Source organism: Aspergillus pseudoviridinutans (assembly GCF_018340605.1).
Source record: "Aspergillus pseudoviridinutans IFM 55266 DNA, scaffold_8, whole genome shotgun sequence".
NCBI lineage: Eukaryota > Fungi > Ascomycota > Eurotiomycetes > Eurotiales > Aspergillaceae > Aspergillus > Aspergillus pseudoviridinutans.
In genome coordinates this window covers 740,048-758,283 of record NW_025091288.1, presented here as the reverse complement: position 1 = coordinate 758,283, position 18,236 = coordinate 740,048, and the positions used below count along the sequence as shown (strand labels likewise).

General features: G+C 53.2%; 9 protein-coding genes across 9 annotated transcripts; 5 read left to right on the top strand and 4 right to left on the bottom strand.

Moving 5' to 3' along the window:
* Positions 1-70: 70 nt before the first annotated feature.
* On the top strand, positions 71-2,283 carry Asppvi_010366 (glycoside hydrolase family 154 protein; the record flags this gene model as incomplete). The annotated part of the gene is made up of 3 exons (XM_043306212.1): positions 71-941; positions 995-1,211; positions 1,260-2,283. 3 exons carry the CDS (start codon positions 71-73, stop codon positions 2,281-2,283), a joined length of 2,112 nt encoding a protein of 703 aa, XP_043162147.1.
* A 52-nt stretch (positions 2,284-2,335) lies between these two features.
* Positions 2,336-3,784, bottom strand: Asppvi_010365 (glycoside hydrolase family 88 protein; the record flags this gene model as incomplete). The annotated part of the gene is made up of 2 exons (XM_043306211.1): positions 2,336-3,601; positions 3,662-3,784. The coding sequence occupies 2 exons, from the start codon at positions 3,782-3,784 to the stop codon at positions 2,336-2,338; spliced, it is 1,389 nt and encodes a 462-aa protein (XP_043162146.1).
* Positions 3,785-4,075: 291 nt separating this feature from the next.
* Asppvi_010364 (hexose transporter protein) lies at positions 4,076-5,668 on the top strand (the record flags this gene model as incomplete). The annotated part of the gene is made up of 1 exon (XM_043306210.1): positions 4,076-5,668. One exon carries the CDS (start codon positions 4,076-4,078, stop codon positions 5,666-5,668), a length of 1,593 nt encoding a protein of 530 aa, XP_043162145.1.
* Positions 5,669-6,075: 407 nt separating this feature from the next.
* Positions 6,076-8,456, bottom strand: Asppvi_010363 (uncharacterized protein; the record flags this gene model as incomplete). Its single annotated transcript, XM_043306209.1, has 2 exons — positions 6,076-8,351; positions 8,414-8,456. 2 exons carry the CDS (start codon positions 8,454-8,456, stop codon positions 6,076-6,078), a joined length of 2,319 nt encoding a protein of 772 aa, XP_043162144.1.
* Positions 8,457-8,605: 149 nt separating this feature from the next.
* Asppvi_010362 (uncharacterized protein) lies at positions 8,606-9,649 on the bottom strand (the record flags this gene model as incomplete). The annotated part of the gene is made up of 4 exons (XM_043306208.1): positions 8,606-8,959; positions 9,016-9,313; positions 9,378-9,454; positions 9,512-9,649. 4 exons carry the CDS (start codon positions 9,647-9,649, stop codon positions 8,606-8,608), a joined length of 867 nt encoding a protein of 288 aa, XP_043162143.1.
* A 454-nt stretch (positions 9,650-10,103) lies between these two features.
* Asppvi_010361 (uncharacterized protein) lies at positions 10,104-11,284 on the top strand (the record flags this gene model as incomplete). Its single annotated transcript, XM_043306207.1, has 2 exons — positions 10,104-10,130; positions 10,193-11,284. The coding sequence occupies 2 exons, from the start codon at positions 10,104-10,106 to the stop codon at positions 11,282-11,284; spliced, it is 1,119 nt and encodes a 372-aa protein (XP_043162142.1).
* Positions 11,285-11,601: 317 nt separating this feature from the next.
* Positions 11,602-12,895, bottom strand: Asppvi_010360 (putative integral membrane protein (Pth11); the record flags this gene model as incomplete). The annotated part of the gene is made up of 5 exons (XM_043306206.1): positions 11,602-11,920; positions 11,968-12,443; positions 12,495-12,562; positions 12,607-12,663; positions 12,709-12,895. The coding sequence occupies 5 exons, from the start codon at positions 12,893-12,895 to the stop codon at positions 11,602-11,604; spliced, it is 1,107 nt and encodes a 368-aa protein (XP_043162141.1).
* Positions 12,896-14,339: 1,444 nt separating this feature from the next.
* On the top strand, positions 14,340-15,741 carry Asppvi_010359 (O-methyltransferase; the record flags this gene model as incomplete). Its single annotated transcript, XM_043306205.1, has 5 exons — positions 14,340-14,525; positions 14,570-14,696; positions 14,741-14,864; positions 14,926-15,377; positions 15,434-15,741. 5 exons carry the CDS (start codon positions 14,340-14,342, stop codon positions 15,739-15,741), a joined length of 1,197 nt encoding a protein of 398 aa, XP_043162140.1.
* Positions 15,742-16,683: 942 nt separating this feature from the next.
* chi3 (putative class III chitinase) lies at positions 16,684-18,039 on the top strand (the record flags this gene model as incomplete). Its single annotated transcript, XM_043306204.1, has 6 exons — positions 16,684-16,789; positions 16,836-16,901; positions 16,947-16,960; positions 17,012-17,139; positions 17,191-17,899; positions 17,959-18,039. The coding sequence occupies 6 exons, from the start codon at positions 16,684-16,686 to the stop codon at positions 18,037-18,039; spliced, it is 1,104 nt and encodes a 367-aa protein (XP_043162139.1).
* Between the last annotated feature and the right edge of the window lie 197 nt (positions 18,040-18,236).

The window sequence follows — 18,236 nt, the reverse complement described above, 5'->3', positions numbered from 1 at the left end:
TCATCTTTAACAAAGACGTAATCCTTAAATAAATGTAATCTTAATCTAAATCGAAGGACTAAGACACGATATGCCTCCCCTCTCCAATTTCAGCAACAACCCCCTCCTCACCCGCAACGACCAAGTCCAGGCTGCACTCGGCCTCGTCCGCCCTCTCCACGCCCACTTCTCCCCCGCACGCGCCTTCATCCGCCTCCCAATCGCAACAGGCGCGCATTTTGACGATGGCGCCGCCTTGCTCGAGGGATTCGCCCGCCCACTCTGGGTCATAGCTACCCTTCTACATTCGTTATCCTTCACGTCCGATCCAGCCACCATCGAAGCCATAAAAACCGTGTCTCAACCATGGATCGAGGGCATCCGCGCCGGCACAGACCCAGAGCATGAAGAATACTGGGGAACCATCGCCAACGGCGACCAGCGCATGGTCGAAGCGGAGGTACTAGCCTGCGCGCTGCTCTTCGCGCCCGACGCCTTCTTCCACAGCCAGGATGCGAGCACACAGCGCAACATCGTTGCGTGGCTGCGCGGCATGCACGGGAAGGACATGCCGGTTAACAATTGGCGGTGGTTTCGGGTATTTGCGAACCTGGCTCTTGTTCTTGTTGCAGGTGTTCCGTATGATGAGGTCAAGGGGGAGATGGACGCTGATTTTGAGGTGCTGGATGGGTTTTATCTTGGGGGTGGGTGGTCGGGCGATGGGCCGTGGTTGTCTGCTGAGGAGGAGGTAAGGGAAAGAGAGGAGGGGATGCGGACGGGGCGATGGGATGCTATAGGGTGTGGTCGCCAGGCGGATTACTATTCTGGGAGTTTTGCGATCCAATTTAGCCAGTTGCTTTTTGTGAGGTTTGCGAGCCATTTGGACCCGGTGCGGGCGGAGAGGTACCGGGTGCAGGCAAGGGAGTTCGGGGGGAGTTTTTGGCGGTATTTTGACCGGGATGGTATATCTCCTCGGTTCTGTATAGATGTGGAGTGCTGAGGCTGACGCGAGTAGGAGACGCAATCCCCTTTGGACGCTCCCTGACGTATCGCTTTGCGTGCGGGGCGTTCTTCGCTGCGCTGGCTGTCGCTGATATCTCTGATATGCCGGAGCCATTGGCTACTCTCGGCGCAGTCAAAGGATTTCTCCTGAGGCATCTACGCTGGTGGGCCGCTCACTCAGCAGACATGTTCTACGCCGATGGGACGATGAATATTGGCTACTTGTACCCGTACGTCTCCCCCATACTGCCAATCTATTACAAGCCTAACAAAGACAGAAACATGTACATGGCTGAAGACTACAACTCCCCCCAGTCAGTCTACTGGAGCCTCAAATCCCTCATCGTCCTTCTCCTCCCCGACTCGCATCCCTTCTGGACCACCCCAGAAGCATCGTACCCTACCACACAGTCACCGGTGGAAATTGTGTCTGCACCACAGCAGCTCCTCTGCAACCACCCAGCCGGCGGCCACCACTTCCTTCTTAATCCCGGCCAATTCGTCGCCTGGCCGATGAAAGCCTCACAGGCGAAATACTGCAAGTTCGCGTACTCGTCCGCGTTTGCGTTTAGCGTGCCCACAGGCCCACTGATACAGCAGCTCGCGCCGGATAGTACCCTTGCGCTGAGCCGGGATGGGTGCGCGACCTGGGCTGTGAAGTGGAAGGCGTCGCCTGTTCAGTTTGGGACTGCTAGTGTACAAGGACAGAATGAGAAAATCCCTGTGGCAGAGGTCGAGTGGAGGCCGTGGGTGGATGGGGAGGTCTTGGTGCGGACTACGCTTCTTCCGCCGACGGATCGATGGCCGGATTGGCATGTTAGGATTCATCGGATTCAATGCAGTAAAAACCTGGAGAAGTTGCATTTGGTTGAAGGGGGGTTTGCGATTGAGAGGGTGCCGAAGGCGAATGTGAAGACGCCTGGTCGGGAGAGGGTTCTTCCTGCTCTTGAGGGGGAGGATTGGTTGGATAAAGATATCGGGGTAGGGGAGGGCGTGCATGTGTCGCAAGATAGTGTGCTTATTCTGTCTGAGGCTGGGGCGAGTGGTGTTCGTGGGATAGCTTTCATGGCAAGGACGGAGCATGAGGCGTTGAAGCCGGACTCGAATACGAATCTCATGGCGCAGCGGACGTTGATTCCTGTGGTGAGACATGGCATTGACTGTGACTCTCAAGAGGTGGTCCTGGTGACGGCTGTCTTTGCTGTTGCGACTACACAGGACCAGAGTCGCCGGAGTCTACGGGAGAGATGGATGGATTTTCCACAGGTTGATCTAGAGGTTGATAGTATCACACTGAAGTAGTCATTTGAGGTATATAATCACTTAATATCATATGTATAGTCACCTCTAATGTCTATATCAATCCCAGCTTCAACAACTGATTCCCAAACTCCAGCAGATAGTAATCCGCATACACAAGCCCATGGTCACTGTATCGATCCAGATCCTTTGCATTGTGGTTCGCCGTCGCATTGCGCAGAATCGCATCAAATCGCTCCCCAGACACATCCTCCACCTGCTTTCCTCCCTTGACCAACCTCGCCTCCTCCCTCGAATACGAAAACTCCACCGTCTCACTCACGATCCTCATCGCCGCATCTCTGAACCGCCGCGCGAGCCCCTCGTCATCCCCAACAAACACCTGCGAGAGCAACAACATCCCATTTGCGGCAATCACTCCAGCGGAGGAATCCCGCAACGGATTCGCCTTGTCGACAGGCGCATCAAAGTCCCACAGCGGCACATACCTGCCCACCATCCTCCCATCCACCATCTTCTCCACACAAGCCGGCGCCTCATCCAGCCTTGCAAGGAAGTATTCAGCCAACCCAACGGCGACGTGGAGGAACTGCCTGTCCTTCGTCCAGGCGTACGTCTGCGCATACCCGGTAATCGCCCACGCCTGCCCGCGCGCCCACGTTGAGGTAGCAGAGTACCCCTGTGCGGTACGGCGCTCTTTGATTGCCCCCGTGGCAGGGTCGAAGTTGACGACGTGGATGGTGGAGTAGGCCTCTTTCCCTGCTATACTTTCCCGTCGGAGATGGGAGTTAATGAGCGTTTTCGCGTGCGTGGTCGCGATAGCCGCGAGCTCCGGGCCGAGATGCGCAGCAGCGTAGAAGAGAAGATCGAGGTTCATCATGCTGTCGATGATGACGAGGCAGTCAGTCTCTAGGGAAGTGATTTCCACGTCGGACTGGCGAAGGGCGTCCCAGCTGCGGATTGCGCCGGTGGAGGGGACGAAGCGCGAGGCCAGGCTTTGGGCGCCGGTTAGCAGGGCCTGGAGACTGGCCGTGTTGGAGGTGAGTTCCCAGGAGCGGCGGAGGGAGGGGGCAAGGATGAAGCCTAGGTCGTGGGTGTCTGTTCGGAGGGACATGGGGTAGATGGGGGTGGTCCATTTGGTGCAGAGGGTGAGGAGGTGGTCTCGCAGGCTGGCTGGATCGAGGTTGTGGTTGTGTCCGAGGTATGGAAAGGTCGAGGGGTATCGGATTGCTCGTTCGAGGAGGAGATACAACAGCCCCGGGAAGAAGCCGCAGGTCCAGAAGGAGGATTCGCGGAGGATGTAGCTGCCTGTCGAGGCGCCTTTTTGAGGGACGAATTCCGGGTACTCGGTCGGAGGGTCCTACATGTCAGTATCAGTCAGTATCAGTATTCGAATGATCTTGTAGTGTGGTAATGGTACATTATTTTTTAATGCCTCGACGGCCACGCGGAGGACCTTGGCCAGCACATTTTCAGAGAAGATTTTGTCTAGAGGCTGAGATCCATTGGACTGGATTTGATGGTTAGCTGTGTCTACAGTCATTTTGCAGAGTTGTCAGGTTAAGAATTGTAAGATGATGGATAAGCTCTCTGATGATGCTTATGATGCTTATCACTGCCACTATATCGTCCCTCGGAGGAATCATGCCCGAGCACATTAGCCCGCCCCGACGCCATCAGAACCCCCAGAAATGATCAACGGTCATCGGACGATTGACTTCAGAATTGGCCCGATGTTCCCCAGATTTTCCCCACGTCAGGTGGGTACATAAACTCATGAGCTCTTGCTGTCCGTGGACCAGCAATCCACCGCAGTCAGTCCAGTACCGACAAGATGACTCCACAAGATAGACAAGACGAGGATAACTTCGAGGGCCTCACTCTCAAAGATGTCACTCCCAAGCGTCCTCCCTTTTACAAGGATTGGACCCTCATCAAACTCAACACACTCCTGCTATGTGCCCTCCTCACGCAAATCGCCTCCGGATACGACAGCAGCATGCTCAACGGCATGCAGGCCCTCCCCCAATGGAACAAATACTTTGGCAAACCAACAGGCACGCGTCTCGGCGCCATGTCCTTCGGTCCAACTGGTGGCACACTGATCTCCGTCCTGGTCTCCTCGCAGCTCTGCGAGCGCTTCGGCCGCCGGTACCCTATCTGCGGCGGCTCGCTCATCATCATCCTGGGCTCGATCCTCCAGGCCGCTGCGGTCAACTACGGCATGTTCGTGGTCTCACGCTTCTTCGTCGGCTTCGGCCTGGGAATCGTCGCCACGGCGGCCCCGCCTCTCCTGACAGAAGTCGCCTACCCCTCCCAGCGAGGCAAGCTCGTCTCCTTCTATCTAACCACCTGGTCGCTGGGCTCGCTCATCGCCGCCTGGATCACCTACGGCACGTTCAAAATGACCGACTCCAGCTGGAGCTGGCGCATCCCCAGCATCCTGCAGTGCTTCTTCTCCCTCATCCAGGCCGTGCTGAGCCTCTTCGCCCCGGAATCCCCCCGCTGGCTCATCTACAACGGCCGCCGCGAGGAAGCCCTCGCCATGCTCGCAAAATACCACGCCGACGGCGACGCCTCCTCCCGCCTCGTCCGCTTTGAAATGGCCGAAATCACCGCCACGCTGGAAATGGAGAAGATGCAGCGCGCCTCCCGCTGGATGGAGTGGGTGGCCACGAAGGGAAACAAGCACCGCCTGTTTTTAGCGCTCTACATCCCCGCCATGCTGCAGTGGGCCGGCAACGGCCTCACCTCGTACTACCTCTCCAAAGTCCTCAACACCATCCACGTCACCAACCCGCGCACCCAGCTCATCATCAACGCCTGTCTATCTGTTTGGTCGTTCCTGACTGCCGCCTGCTTCGCGACGCTGGTCGATCGCGCAGGCCGCCGGCGGCTGTTCCTCTGCGGCATGGGCGGGATGGGCGTCTCCTACGTGATCTGGACGGTGTGCTCGGCCCTGAACCAGGAACACGGCTTCAAGGATAAGGGGTATGCGGCGGGCGTGCTGGTGATGATTTTCCTGTTCAGCGCGGCGTATCATATGTGTTCGCCTGTCGCGCCAACGTACATCATGGAGGTGGTGCCGTACTCGCTGCGCGCGAAGGCGAGCATGATGTACCAGCTCACCGGCAATCTGGCGGGGATCTACAACTCGTTTGCGAACCCAGTGGCTATGGATGCCATTTCGTGGCKGTATTATATCGTCTGGTGCTGTGTAATCTGCGTGCACTTCGTGCTCATCTATTTCTTCTTCCCTGAGACCAAGGGCAAGGGGTTGGAGGAGGTGGCGGAGATTTTCGACGGGCCGGATGCGCTGTCTGGGGTTAATGCTATGAGGCAAATGGGGTTGGATGTGCATGCTGACAAGGCTGTTGCGGTTAAGGGTGGGAGTGCAAGTGCGCATGTCGAGAGGGTTGAGGCTTAACCAGATTATATCCATTTTTGATGCAATCGCACACTAAGTCCTCCAGCTACAGCCTCAAGAGTGTAAGCATCTCACTAATGAAAACTCAGTAGTTATTCGGTTTTTAAGAAAGGCTCCTTCGAGAGTGACATTGGTTGAGCTTACCCACAGCCTGGTTCCCCTGACCTCCAGTCACTTCAACACCTAACCTTGAACTTATTATGCTTGTCCATGCAATTGCTCGTTCCCCATTCTTAAGTAACCCTTCCCTTGGATGCCAGAAGTTTGAACCTCGGAGACATTGCGGTGGCGGCATCATCATAGGCAACCTGCAGTGGTTCCTGAAGAAGAAACCAGCCTATATTCTTTCTTAAGTGTCAAAATTTAGAATTAGAACCGATAACTGGCTATGTCAAAATAGACACCATTCAGGCTAAACCAAGTTCCTCAAGTTTCCAATCATTCAGTGCTGAGAGAGAAGCCAGCGTCTTATGATGGTCTGGCCCCAACTTCTGAACACGTAACTGGTAGCACTTTTCCATAAGAGCCACTGCATTTTCTCGCTTCCCCCGGCTCTTGAGTACTGTTGCAAGCTCACTCAGGCTGATGAGTGTGTGAGGATGCTCTTTGCCCAGCACCTTTTCCTGCAACTCCACTGTCCGCCGAAACATACCTTCAGCTTCCTCATACTTCCTTTGACTGCTCAGCACTGAAGCAAGGGTATACAGACAGGTAAGCCTGTCTGGATGCTCTTCGCCAACGCTATTCTTCATCTGTTCCAGCGCCTGCCGACAGAGACCCTCGGCCTCCATATAATTCCCCTTGCCGTTGTTGAGCACCTCTGCAAGCTGACCCATGTTTCTAAGTGTCTCCGGATGGTCTTTGCCAAGCACCTTTTCCCGTACTTGCATCGTGTGCCGAAAGATGCCCTCAGCTTCCTCGTACTTCTCTTGAAAGCCGAGCACCTGTCCGAGGGTCGCCATACAGCTGAGCATGTATGGATCCTCTTCACTAAGCTTCTTCCTCAGTTGCTCCACCGCCTGCCGACAGAGGCCCTCAGCTTCCTCGTATTTTCCCTGGCTTCTCAGCACGCCTGCGAGCCTGCTCATACTAAAAGCAAGGTCGGAGTCATCTTTATCTAACACTTTCACGCTTTGATCCAAAGCCTGCCGGTGCATCTTCTCAGCTTCCTCATATTTCCCTAGGTAGTCCAAGAGCACACCAAAGTTACTCATGCAGTTTAGCGTAGACGGACTCACTTCACCCAGGACCTTCCGTTTTAGCTCCACTGTCTGCTTGAACATGGCCTCAGCTTCCTCGTACTTTCCTTGGTAGCTCAGGTCTATCGCAATACTCTCCATAGTCTCGAGCGTTTGCGGATGCTCTTTGCTAAACAGCTTCTCCTGCAGCTCCAGTGCTTGCCGCGTCATCTGCTCAGATTTCTGATACTGCCCGAGAACATAATAGCACTTTGCTGCGATCCGAAATAAGCATGATGCTGCTTCATCTGCGCAGCCTTCTCGAGACCCAAGCGCAGCCTCTAGATGCGGCAAGCATTTGATCCATGTATTTTTGTTGTCACTTTGTGGAAGAGGAACTGCTTGCTTCAAGTGCTGGATCACCTCCGTGACACATTGCCCGTGTTTTCCTTCTTCGTCCAACCAGTTCCGTGTCGCTAGTCGAACGAGTCTGTGCATGTCGAACGAATCGTGAGTGCCACGACTGGTGATGAACGCGTATGCTTTCAGTATGCCGATCGCTTCGTCTGCCTCGAGCTGGTCGCTTGCGGGTGGGAGGAGAGAGACTGGAATTTCCTTTTCGGCAAGGAAACATATAAACTTCAGATACCACGCGGCAACTGGGCTGTCGCGTGAAATATGCTGGAATGAGATCAGCCAAGTGGTGGCCACTGGATTCTGACTGCCCCTGTAACGTCCCCGATCCTCAAAGTCCTTGCTAAGCAGCTTGATCAAGGTTTTATCGCTTGACTTGCAGTGCTCGAGATAATTCGCAATGGGCATCCTTGTCTTGGCCATGTATGCGGATGCCTGTTTGATTGCAAGGGGAAGATTGGCTAAGAAGACCAGCAAGCTTTTCGCATCTTCGAGGTTGCATCCCTGGCTATTCAAGCCTTTCAGTAATAGATCCGTCGCTTCGGCGACGTCCATTTCCGCCGTGGTAACAATATTTCTTTCCGGAATATCGAGTTTCACAGCGGCTTCGTGGCTTCGAGTGGTAAAGAGGACAGAACCCTTCCGGCTGAATGGGAGGCAATCGGAGAGGGGCATGTCACTGAAGAGCAGATCTGGATCATCCGCGTTGTCGACGATCAAGAGCCAGTGGCCACTGCTCTCCCGACTCAGAGCTTTGCTAACAAGTGCTTTGACGTCCGCCGTGTCTTCATCGATGCCTCCGACGCCAAATTGGCGTCCTATTTCTCGATAGGCATTCTCAAAACTTGAGGCATTCACTGCTGGGACCCAAAAGATGGAGCAACGGGGGTGTGCGTCACGGACCCGGAAGGCAACCTCGAGCGCAATTTGCGTCTTTCCGACTCCTCCGAGGCCTACGATGGCTGTCCTTTGGCAATCGTCCACTTCTGCGGTAGGCGGAATGATCGTGAGAAGCCGGTTTAGGATTGATTCACGTCCGACGAAATCTCTGTTTCTTCCAAATGGTACACAGAAGTGAGGTTCTCTGGTAACTAACCCGAGTGTTAGAACGGTTTCAGGCGTTTCCACACAGTTTGATTGACGCTTGGCTTACGATTCTTCCGACGTTCCATCAAGTCTTTCGAGGTAATAACCATTTTGCTAATCTCCTCCGAGACGCTTATGAATGATCGGTCCTGAGGGCCGGAGAATTTGTTCAACTTCAGGTGGTCGCTTTGCAGAGCGAACCTATTGCAGCCGGGAATGCAAGCGGAAGCCTCGTGGACAACCTGTCGTCAGGGTTTAGTTAGACGCTGTTCATCCACTCATGCGATATACGTGCCATTCCCTTGATTAACCCGGGGATTCGGATTTTCCTTCCGTAGTCCGTCGCGTAGAGTTCGAAGAAACATGACGTCGGTATCAACATCCTCTCCCGGAGACGGCAAAAGCTGTGCAACTTGTCTGTCATGGTCGGGCTGTCGTATTCGAGATCGTTGATGATTCCTGCATGCGATTGAGCGAGGGACAGGACCCGTGCTGCGAAGGAGGCCACGGGTTGCAGGGCAGATCCCCTGAAAGGGGAGCCCAAGAAGACAAGACCGACAATGAGTTTCGGCAGGTATGAGAATTCTGCCTCCGAATCGGCGTATAACAGAGCCTGTCTCGGCAGATTGAGCATCAATCAATCAAGCCATATCACCAGTGCAGACTCACATGTTGGATGACATTCCCGCCCAGGCTGTGACCGATCAAAAGAATTGGGCGGCCCGTCATGCCATTATGATTACGGAAGTTGTGCACGCTTCGTATTAAATCTTCGCCGCAGATCTGTAGACGGGTCTGTGGAGCGTTCGAATGCCATTTCGAGTCATAGTTGTATACCATGATTCTTGACTTTGGCACAACGTTCGGAAGCATGTCCCTGTCTCTTAACCAGTGGATATCTCGGGTTTTGCTCTTCCAAGTCCAAGACCAATCCACATTAGACCCGAGACCATGTACAGCAATGATGCTACAACCTTTCGTCAGATGCAGAATTCCAAAGAATTCTGGTGGGAGAGAGAGAAGAGACTTACTCAACCTCGGCCTCACCGTTGACCTTATCGCTGGGGTCAGGGTACAGAACCTCTAGAGGTTGCCGAGTGGTTGATGGCTATAGCTATTCGCATCAATAATGGCTCTAACTAATTGGCAGAAGCTCCTCACACACCTGTTTCGCTCCTAGCTGCTCGTCCCTTCTCTTCGGATATTCCCGTTGTAAGGCATGATTTGTACCGAGAAGCCATAAACAGGCAATAATGGCAATTCCAGCAAGGAGGAAAAGCTGGCCACTATCGACCGGAGCCATCACAGTTGCTGCCGGTAGTGACCTAGGCTTGAGACAGCGAGTCTGACAGCCAGCGGCGTTTGGTGTGCGGCTGCAGTATTTGGCTGCACTCTAGAAAGTCCTGCGTCCGCGATGACAGGGCTTATGCAAAGTCTATCGAGGCTCTCCAGTAGAAGACCACAGAAATATAAGAGATTACACTACAACAGAGGGGAGTGGATATTCAGACGGTTTCTTGGAGTAAGTTCACTCCATCAGAGAGAGGGGTTGTGATGAGACTCAGCTGGCCACATGCATATCGTGGCTTAGTATCAGCCAATAACTTCACTTGCGGAAGCAAAAGCATGGTGTTTGAGCACTGTCTGGTGGGGAGTAGTGATAATGTCAAGCCGACCTGTGCAGGACACTTCAGACCTGAAAATTATCTGTTGCTCAATAATGGCAAGAATATAACACGCGTCGAAAGCGAGGCAAAATGGAACAACAACAACAACACGAACAGGTACCTTAACTGTACCTACAGTCAGGCCAGCGGATCTAACGCCTTTGTCTTCTTTTATGCAGCCTCCTGACTCTCCTCCGTTCTCGGTTCGACTTCTGAATGCCAACGACGACAACGGCTGCGCGTCTCAGCCCGGAACTAAGGAGCTCCTGTCAGCCTTCCCCGCGTCTTATCGCACCGAAGCCGATCATCTAGTTTCCCCGAGCAATAATGTCGTGGGCTGCGTCGAAAAAGAGCTTGACCTGCAAAGATTGGTTAAGGTGGTCGACTGGCTCTGGATCGTGGGTCGGCCCATGCCGCCTCGCCCGCTCCACCACCAGCTCCTTCTAGGCCGGGAGATCTTCATCACAGAACGAATGGACATGCATCTTGTCTGGACACGGAACCGGATCTTCCTTAAACCAATCCCACGCTTCCTGCTTGAGCCAAGCTTTTGGACCACGTATCTTAGCCACAGCAAGGATTGCGAGTGCTTGCACAGCGGGGAACACGCACATTCCCCCGGAAGCGCCCAGCAGTGCACTCGTCAGAAGTTGTGGAGATCCGCGCTCGGCTTTCTCTTCTCATACGCCGCTCTAGTCACCCACGAGAGTGACTTTTATATCGCAAAGGACAAGCATCTGCTCCCACCCGATGAGGAGTTCTCATGGCAGGGTTGGAGGACGCTCGTTGAACAACTACGTACAGATTCCATCTACCATAGAATCAACCCCCGTTTCATCTACGGAGAGCTGCGTCTGAGCCGACTCAATAAGATATATCGTCTCTCCCAACGGCCCTTTCTGCGCAGCTACATGTCCCACTGGCACCAGTATGGCACCTTTTTCCAGGAAAACTTCCAATGGCTTGCGTCAGGGATAGTGTACATCGCTATCATCCTTAGCCCCATGCAAGTCGGGCTGGCGACAAAGGCTCTCTCTGGTAACGATGAATTCCACTCGGCCTCGTACGGGTTCGCTGTGTTTTCCATTCTGGGTCCTCTGGCAGCCACGGGCTTTATCACCCTTGTGTTTTGCTATATGTTTGTTAACAACTTGATTGTGGCGATAGCTTACAAGGAGAGAAGGTTCCACGAGATCCGAGTCAGCTCTGGGGGTCATGAAGTCCCCAGTGAAGTGTTTCCTGCCATGGGGCCCAGAGATTCGAAAAGCTAGATAGCACTGCTGGGTTAAAACTCGCAATCTAGGCAATACATTTCCGGATATGTATGTATTTTCATTTTCCGGATCTATAACAAAGAATCCATTTCTGGAAACCACAAGTCCATTATTAATGAGTCCCTTGTACGTATTTATCTGGGATCCTTGGTCGATAATTAATGGCTAGACATTGTATTGACACATCAATACTGAGCAGCATCAGGAATGGGAGACAGAATATAATTTTGATGCAATGAACTAGTCCCGCCCTACAGCCATTATACACTGTGCTAGAGTACAACTAGGCAACTAAACCCCAAACATCCGAGACGTCAATGATACGTAATCTTCATCTCAGTCGACATGATAATCCCCTCCTGGCTGTCGCTCTTCCCATTCGGCCGTACAGTGAGACTCTCCACGTCCTCGTCCCGAGGACTTTGCGTCCCCATTGTCGTCAGGTAATCCCAGTTCCGGATGCCCTTCTTCTTCTTCTTGGACCCCGTGTCCTGCATGTTATAGCTCTCGTCGGTGTGCTTATCCCCCCCGCTGGAATTCTTCGTTCCAGCCAACCGAGGGAACACCCGCAGCAGCAGCGGCCGCAGGACAGGCAGACAGGCGCAGATGATGCCCACGTTGATCTCGACCATTCTGTTATTGTTAGCATAGCCCTTGGAACAAAAGGGAGGGAGACGTACGCCCACTTGGCCAGCGTGACCTTGTACCATGTGAAATCCATCGAATGCACAAACGGCATCATGGTCACAATCCGCACAATGGCAATCACGCACGCGAAGGAACCCATCGCCAGCACCAAGCACAACAAAACCTTCTGCTTCAGCGTCGTCTGTAGCGACCAGCACAGCTTGATTGGCAGGATGAGCGTCATCAGATCAGACAGCAGATTGAACGCCGCGTTGGCGTACACGAACGCCAGCTGGTCGACGCACTTGGCTGTGGCCATTTCTGTAATGTCCCACATGGCAGTAACCGGGATGCAGCCGCAGGTGAAGACGAGGATGCTGATGAGCGAGTAGATGAAGACAAAGGCCATGATGCCGTAGGTCCATTGGCGGAAGCGGCGTTCTGGGTTCAGGCGGAGGTAGAAGAGGAGGATGGAGGTTTTGACGAACCAGATGCCGAGGGCGAAGATGTCTTCTGCTGCGAGGTCGTTCTATTATTGTCAGTTGGGGTCTGTAGAGTGTGGAGTAATTGAGCAAGGTACCTGTTTAAAAGGCTTGAGTTTGACGAGGTACAGGTCCCAGATGTGCACGCCGTAGCCGTTTTGGATGTCTACTTCGTTAGTTTTGATCATGTCAATGGAGGGAAAGACGTACTGGCAAACCCGAGGATGGCAAAGATCCATGCGCAGACCTGCGCGGCGATACAGAACCCTACTCAGTCAGCATCATTAACCATCAGTCGAAGGCATGACATACAGTCATCGATAGCAACCGTCCGCAGGATCACGCCCCGCGTGTACATCCGAAGCGCCAGCACAAATGTGCCTGTCAGGCACATCGCAATGTTGATCGAGTAGATGTCATAGTCGGACCGCTCGGGGTTCTCGAAGTTGGGCGTCACGCCCGGTGGGGGAGGGAAGGCGGGCGTCTTGCTTGGATCCATGGTGGCTGCAGTCAACGAATTGAGGAGACTGAATGGATAAAGCTGAAGTTGTGTAGGTTTGATGGAGGAGCTTGATTCGGGAGGCTTTTTCGGTTTATATGTTGGAGTTGACCCCTTTGTCTCCTGTTGTGCTCAAAAAGTACGATCGACCGGAAAGTGATATATCTCATGTTTTTCGATCTCTGTTTAATTATTGACAGAACTATGCAGCTATGTACAGTCCATGTAGTGCGACATGTCAGATGCATCGACCACTGTTAATATCTCCAATGCACCTAGCTAGTAGTTCCTGCGAACCGATCCTACCTGTAACGTATACAGCGGAGAGCTGTCAAAAAACGCCATCTTCGTATCCTGAGACGCCTTGTTTTTGCTTCTTCAAGCGCGTGACGATCCAATTCCCGGTCTAACTGTAGCATATGAGGTATCAGGCGTTGGCGATCACTATCAGTGCAGCAACACTATTCAAGCCCTTGCAGACGAAGCATAACAGAGTACCCATCCAAGCGAGGCAAATCGCTCGAAAGGAAGCATTGATCAATCGGACGCCATCCGCAAGACAATGCTTGCTTCTCCGATCTTGCCTGCATTATCTACGTATCTACTTTTTAGAGACAAGGTTGCACGACAGATCCGGTGCAGGGGGTTGGATAATATGCAGATAGGAACCCAGTACGGAACAGTCTAAGCTGCAATGACCTGTAGAATTGTCTAAGTGGCGACCATTATCTATTGTCTTTTGCCTACGGAAGCAGTGGGAATCAACAGCGGATTAGGCATTCAATCTGCAAGCTCCTGGACCTGTTTTTGGGTAGGGCGCAGACAAGTACTACGACTAGGCGTTGTGGCCGTTTCACAATAGCATTGCTTTTTAGACATACTCTGTAATACTGCCATATTGTCGCTCAGTCGTTATCTATCAGTTACCAAGTAAATGTCAGTTCCCTCTGCAGGTCATCATCGACGGCCTTATTACTTAAACAGGAATATTAGTGTATGTGACGACTCACATAGACCGTTCCGGCCATAAAGCAATAACTGGAAAGCAATATATGACAGGGTGAAAACTCGCTTGGGCCAGCCGATCTTTGACTATCCTCCTATTAGAACATGGACATGGTTAAAGAGACTCTCGGGGAGTCCCAAGCAAGTGTCCCAAGCGGAGAATAAACTCATCTAGTTATGCAGCCGGGTGCGCGGCGCAATTCCCGGCCAATGAAGCCCTTCGTAGAGACAAGCACAGACAGAACGGCGGGGAGAAGGAGGAGACGATTGTGATGCATCACATTAGCGACGGCAGCATCCGTGATGATTGGCGGAGGGAGAACTGAAGCCATTCCCCGCTTATACTCGTCAATATTATAAGAAGTACCGCTGCACCGGGTGTCGCAGATGATATGTATCAAATATTTGCAGAAAAAGCAGACAGGGATTGATCTTGAAAATGGGCAGCACCGAGAACAACATCGACGCCATCCAGAAGGATCTGGAAGAGGTCGTCAATGCCACCAATACATACAGGACCTCAGACAATGATTACAATGCCCGCTATGACTTGATGGTCAAGGCCACGCGCCTGCTGCAGACCATCCGTGGTCCGGTCGATATGCTCTTTACCAATTTTGAGAATGTGCGTACCTGCATCTTTGTATGCGAACCAACTGATGAAAATAGATGGCTAGCATGGGCGCCCTCCGTACCCTTCTCGAAGCCGGCGTATTCCATGCCATTCCCACGGGCGGACAAAGCATCTCGGCCAAAGAGATATCCGCCAAGACCGGAGTCGACAAGGAGATGATTGGTACTATCCCTTAAGCCACAGAAAGAAGCAAGCTGACGAGAAAGTCCGACTGATGCGCGCCCTGACGCCCCTCGGCCCCTTCCGCGAAACCGGCGAGGAGGAGTACGCCCACACCCCATTCTCCGAGATCTACATGGCGCCACAGATGAACGCCATCTTCAAGGTGTTGTACGTCTTCAAGCGCTCTTATTATTTATTCCACTCAGCGTAGATGCTTAGTGATTGACAGGATTGACGAGTACTTCCCGCCCATGCTCCGCAACCACGAATTCCTGGCCAAGCACAACTGGAAGAACACCATGACGCTGACCGACAACCCCTACACGCACGTGCACAACTGCACCGGGCAGACCATGTTCGACTACATCTCCCAGTTCCCCGATCGCCTGAGCCGGCTCAACGACGCCATGATGGCGCAGGACTCGGCGCTTGTCGTGCACGGTCTGTACCCGTTCACGCAGGAGCTGGGGGCTCTGGCGCGCGACGACGGCGTGACAATTGTTGATGTCGGCGGTGGACGCGGCCATATCCTGCGACAGATTCGCGAGACTGAGCCGGATCTCAAGGGCCGGTTTATCCTGCAGGATCGGCCTATTGTGATTGAGGAGAATGGGCGAGAGCTGGAAGCTCATGGCATTGAGCCCATGGCGCATGATTTCTTCCAGGCGCAGCCTGTCAAGGGTTCGTCACGCTTATTCCTGTCTTTTTAATACCTGGGGAACTGACAGATTATTTAGGTGCCTTGGTTTACTACGTCCGCCGGGTGTTCCACGACTGGCCCGATGATGAGGTCCGACAGATCCTGGTGAATCTGGCGGCGGCAATGGGGCAGCACTCGCGCATCTTGATTGTCGAGTTCATCGTGCCTGAAGTCGGAGCGACCATGTCTAATGCTTACATGGACCATACGATGATGACCTTTGCGGGTGTCGAGCGGACGGAGAAGAACTTTGCTACCCTGTTGGACCAGGCTGGGTTGAAACTGGTCAAGACGTGGAGGGCGCCTGGGGTTCCTGTGGGAGTTGTCGAGGCCAGATTGAAGTAACTGTGTCTATGAGTAGTTTATATAATCTATTAGCCTTTTCAGAATACTACGATGTGAACGATTGCATGCAGTTACGTACAGAGCACAGACTGCAGAGGACTTAAATTGTTGCACATGGCCCGGGGAATGTTACATGCAAGGGGTATCCTGCCCCTGTCAGCTATGCACATGGCTCGAAGTCGTATCATCGCATGCAATTTCCGATTGAAGCCCAAGCTAACGTAAGCGAGATGGCTTTGATGGTTACCTAGATATTCTGTCTGATGTATGTAAGAGCGGTGGAAATTATGTGGCGCATGATCGGTGCAGATGGTCAGGCACAAAACGCACATGCCGGCATTGGTCTCGGTTGATAACCGCTGTAAACTTCCATTGATCCGATGAAGAGTAGCTAATTTATTACGAGTCAGTTGCTAGTCTGCTGCTAGTGCTTTGTGACTGCTACAGTAGCAGCACTACTGGGTAGATAAAGAGGGGAACAATATAAGTTTATTAGATCAAGGTTATATTGCTGGATCCGAGACACGCCGCTAGTCTATCCATCCTTCATGCTTATCTTTCTGCAGGTACATTTAATTCGTCACCCCTGACAATATCACACTCCACACTCCTACTGTTGCAACTGATGCTATCAAGAGGTTGCTTACTCTCAGCATCCTCTATCTCATATCATGCGACATCAATATCTGCAAATCAAGCATTATAGTCTCCTGTCAGGAATGGGGCTGGCATTCCCGGGGATGGCTGACACCTTGAGGCCACCAATATGCCACAGTCACATTCCTCACTCTCAGTCATGGTTTCATACCGTAGGATGCATGCAGTCTTAGAGGCAGTTGTCAAGATATAAGAATCAGAGCCCAGAGCACTCTGGATCTGCCTTTACATCATCCGATCATCTTCCCTGTTTTGTGCTCGATCTGGTATTCTGTAAACATCATCATGGCTCTGTACAAACTCGGTCTCTGGACAAGCCTTTTGGCTACATTCCACACTGCCTCTGCCAAGTTGAACCTGAACAGCCAGTCCAACATTGCCATCTACTGGGGTATGCTCTTTCCTACACACTCTGCCCTCCGTGTCTGATAGAATAGGCCAAAATTCCCATGGAGCATCCACCGGTCTCGCTGCACAGCAAAGACTGTCCTACTATTGCCAGAGTAAGTCACCACAACCTATGGCCGTCACACTCACTAACCGCCTAGACGCCGATTTTGATGTTTGACTCCTCTATCCACCTCAGCCCTACGCCCCACCTAACTGTCAACAGGTCTACCAACTCGCGTTTGTCACCAGAATCAGCGGCACCGGCGGTGTCCCCGAAGTCAACTTTGCCAACGCAGGCGACAACTGCACCACGTTTGCCGGCACAAACCTGCTCAGTTGTCCTCAGATAGAGTATTCTCCCATCATCCTTCTCTCACAATTGCAACAACTAACAACCAACAGAGAAGATATCCCAATCTGCCAATCCCTCGGCAAAACCATCCTTCTCTCCATCGGCGGCGCAACCTACACAGAAGGCGGCTTCACCAGCGACTCGGCCGCCATCGCAGGAGCCAACAGTCTCTGGCAGACGTTCGGCCCTGCTACCAACGCCTCCACCCTGCGCCCCTTCGGCAAAGCCGTCATCGACGGCTTCGACTTTGACTTTGAGTCCACCGTCTCCAACATGCCCACCTTCGCCAACCAGCTCCGCTCCCTCTTCCAGTCCGACACCTCAAAGCAATACTACATCACCGCCGCCCCTCAATGCCCCTACCCCGACGCCGCCGACGGCCCCATGCTCAACGGCGCCGTCTCCTTCGACGCCATCTGGGTCCAGTTCTACAATAACTACTGCGGCCTGCAGGCCTACGTCCCCGGCTCATCATCCCAGAATAACTTCAACTTCGCCACCTGGGATACCTGGGCCAAGACCGTCTCGCTCAATAAGAACGTCAAGGTCTTCCTCGGTGTGCCGGGTAGCTCTACCGCCGCAGGCAGCGGGTATGTTTCTGTCGATACGCTGGCGGGGATCATCTCGTACGTCAAGGGCTTCTCGTCCTTTGGCGGTGTCATGTCCTGGGACGCGAGCCAGGTTATGGCCAATAGTGGGTTCTTGCAAGGGGTGCGAGCAGCGCTAGGTTCGGGGTCGGGATCGAGTACGAGTTCGACTGTGAGTTCTACTTCTTCGACTACGTCTACTTCCACCACCCCTACTACAACTACGTCCAGCACGACGAGTGTCCCAACGACCTTGACGACTGCGACCTCGACCACGACCACGACGAGCACGACGGCAACTCCGACCGGTAGCTGTCCCACGGCTGGCGGGGCATGTTCGGCGGGAGCGTCTGGGTGCAACGGGGCGAATTTCGCGCTTTGTGATAATGGCAAGTGGGTGATGCAGTCATGTGCCGCCGGGCTGGTTTGTATCCAGGGTGGAGGGAGTGTGTACTGCGGGCATCCGGCGGATAAGGCTGCGGGGGCTTGTTGAGTTGCAGATGTTTATG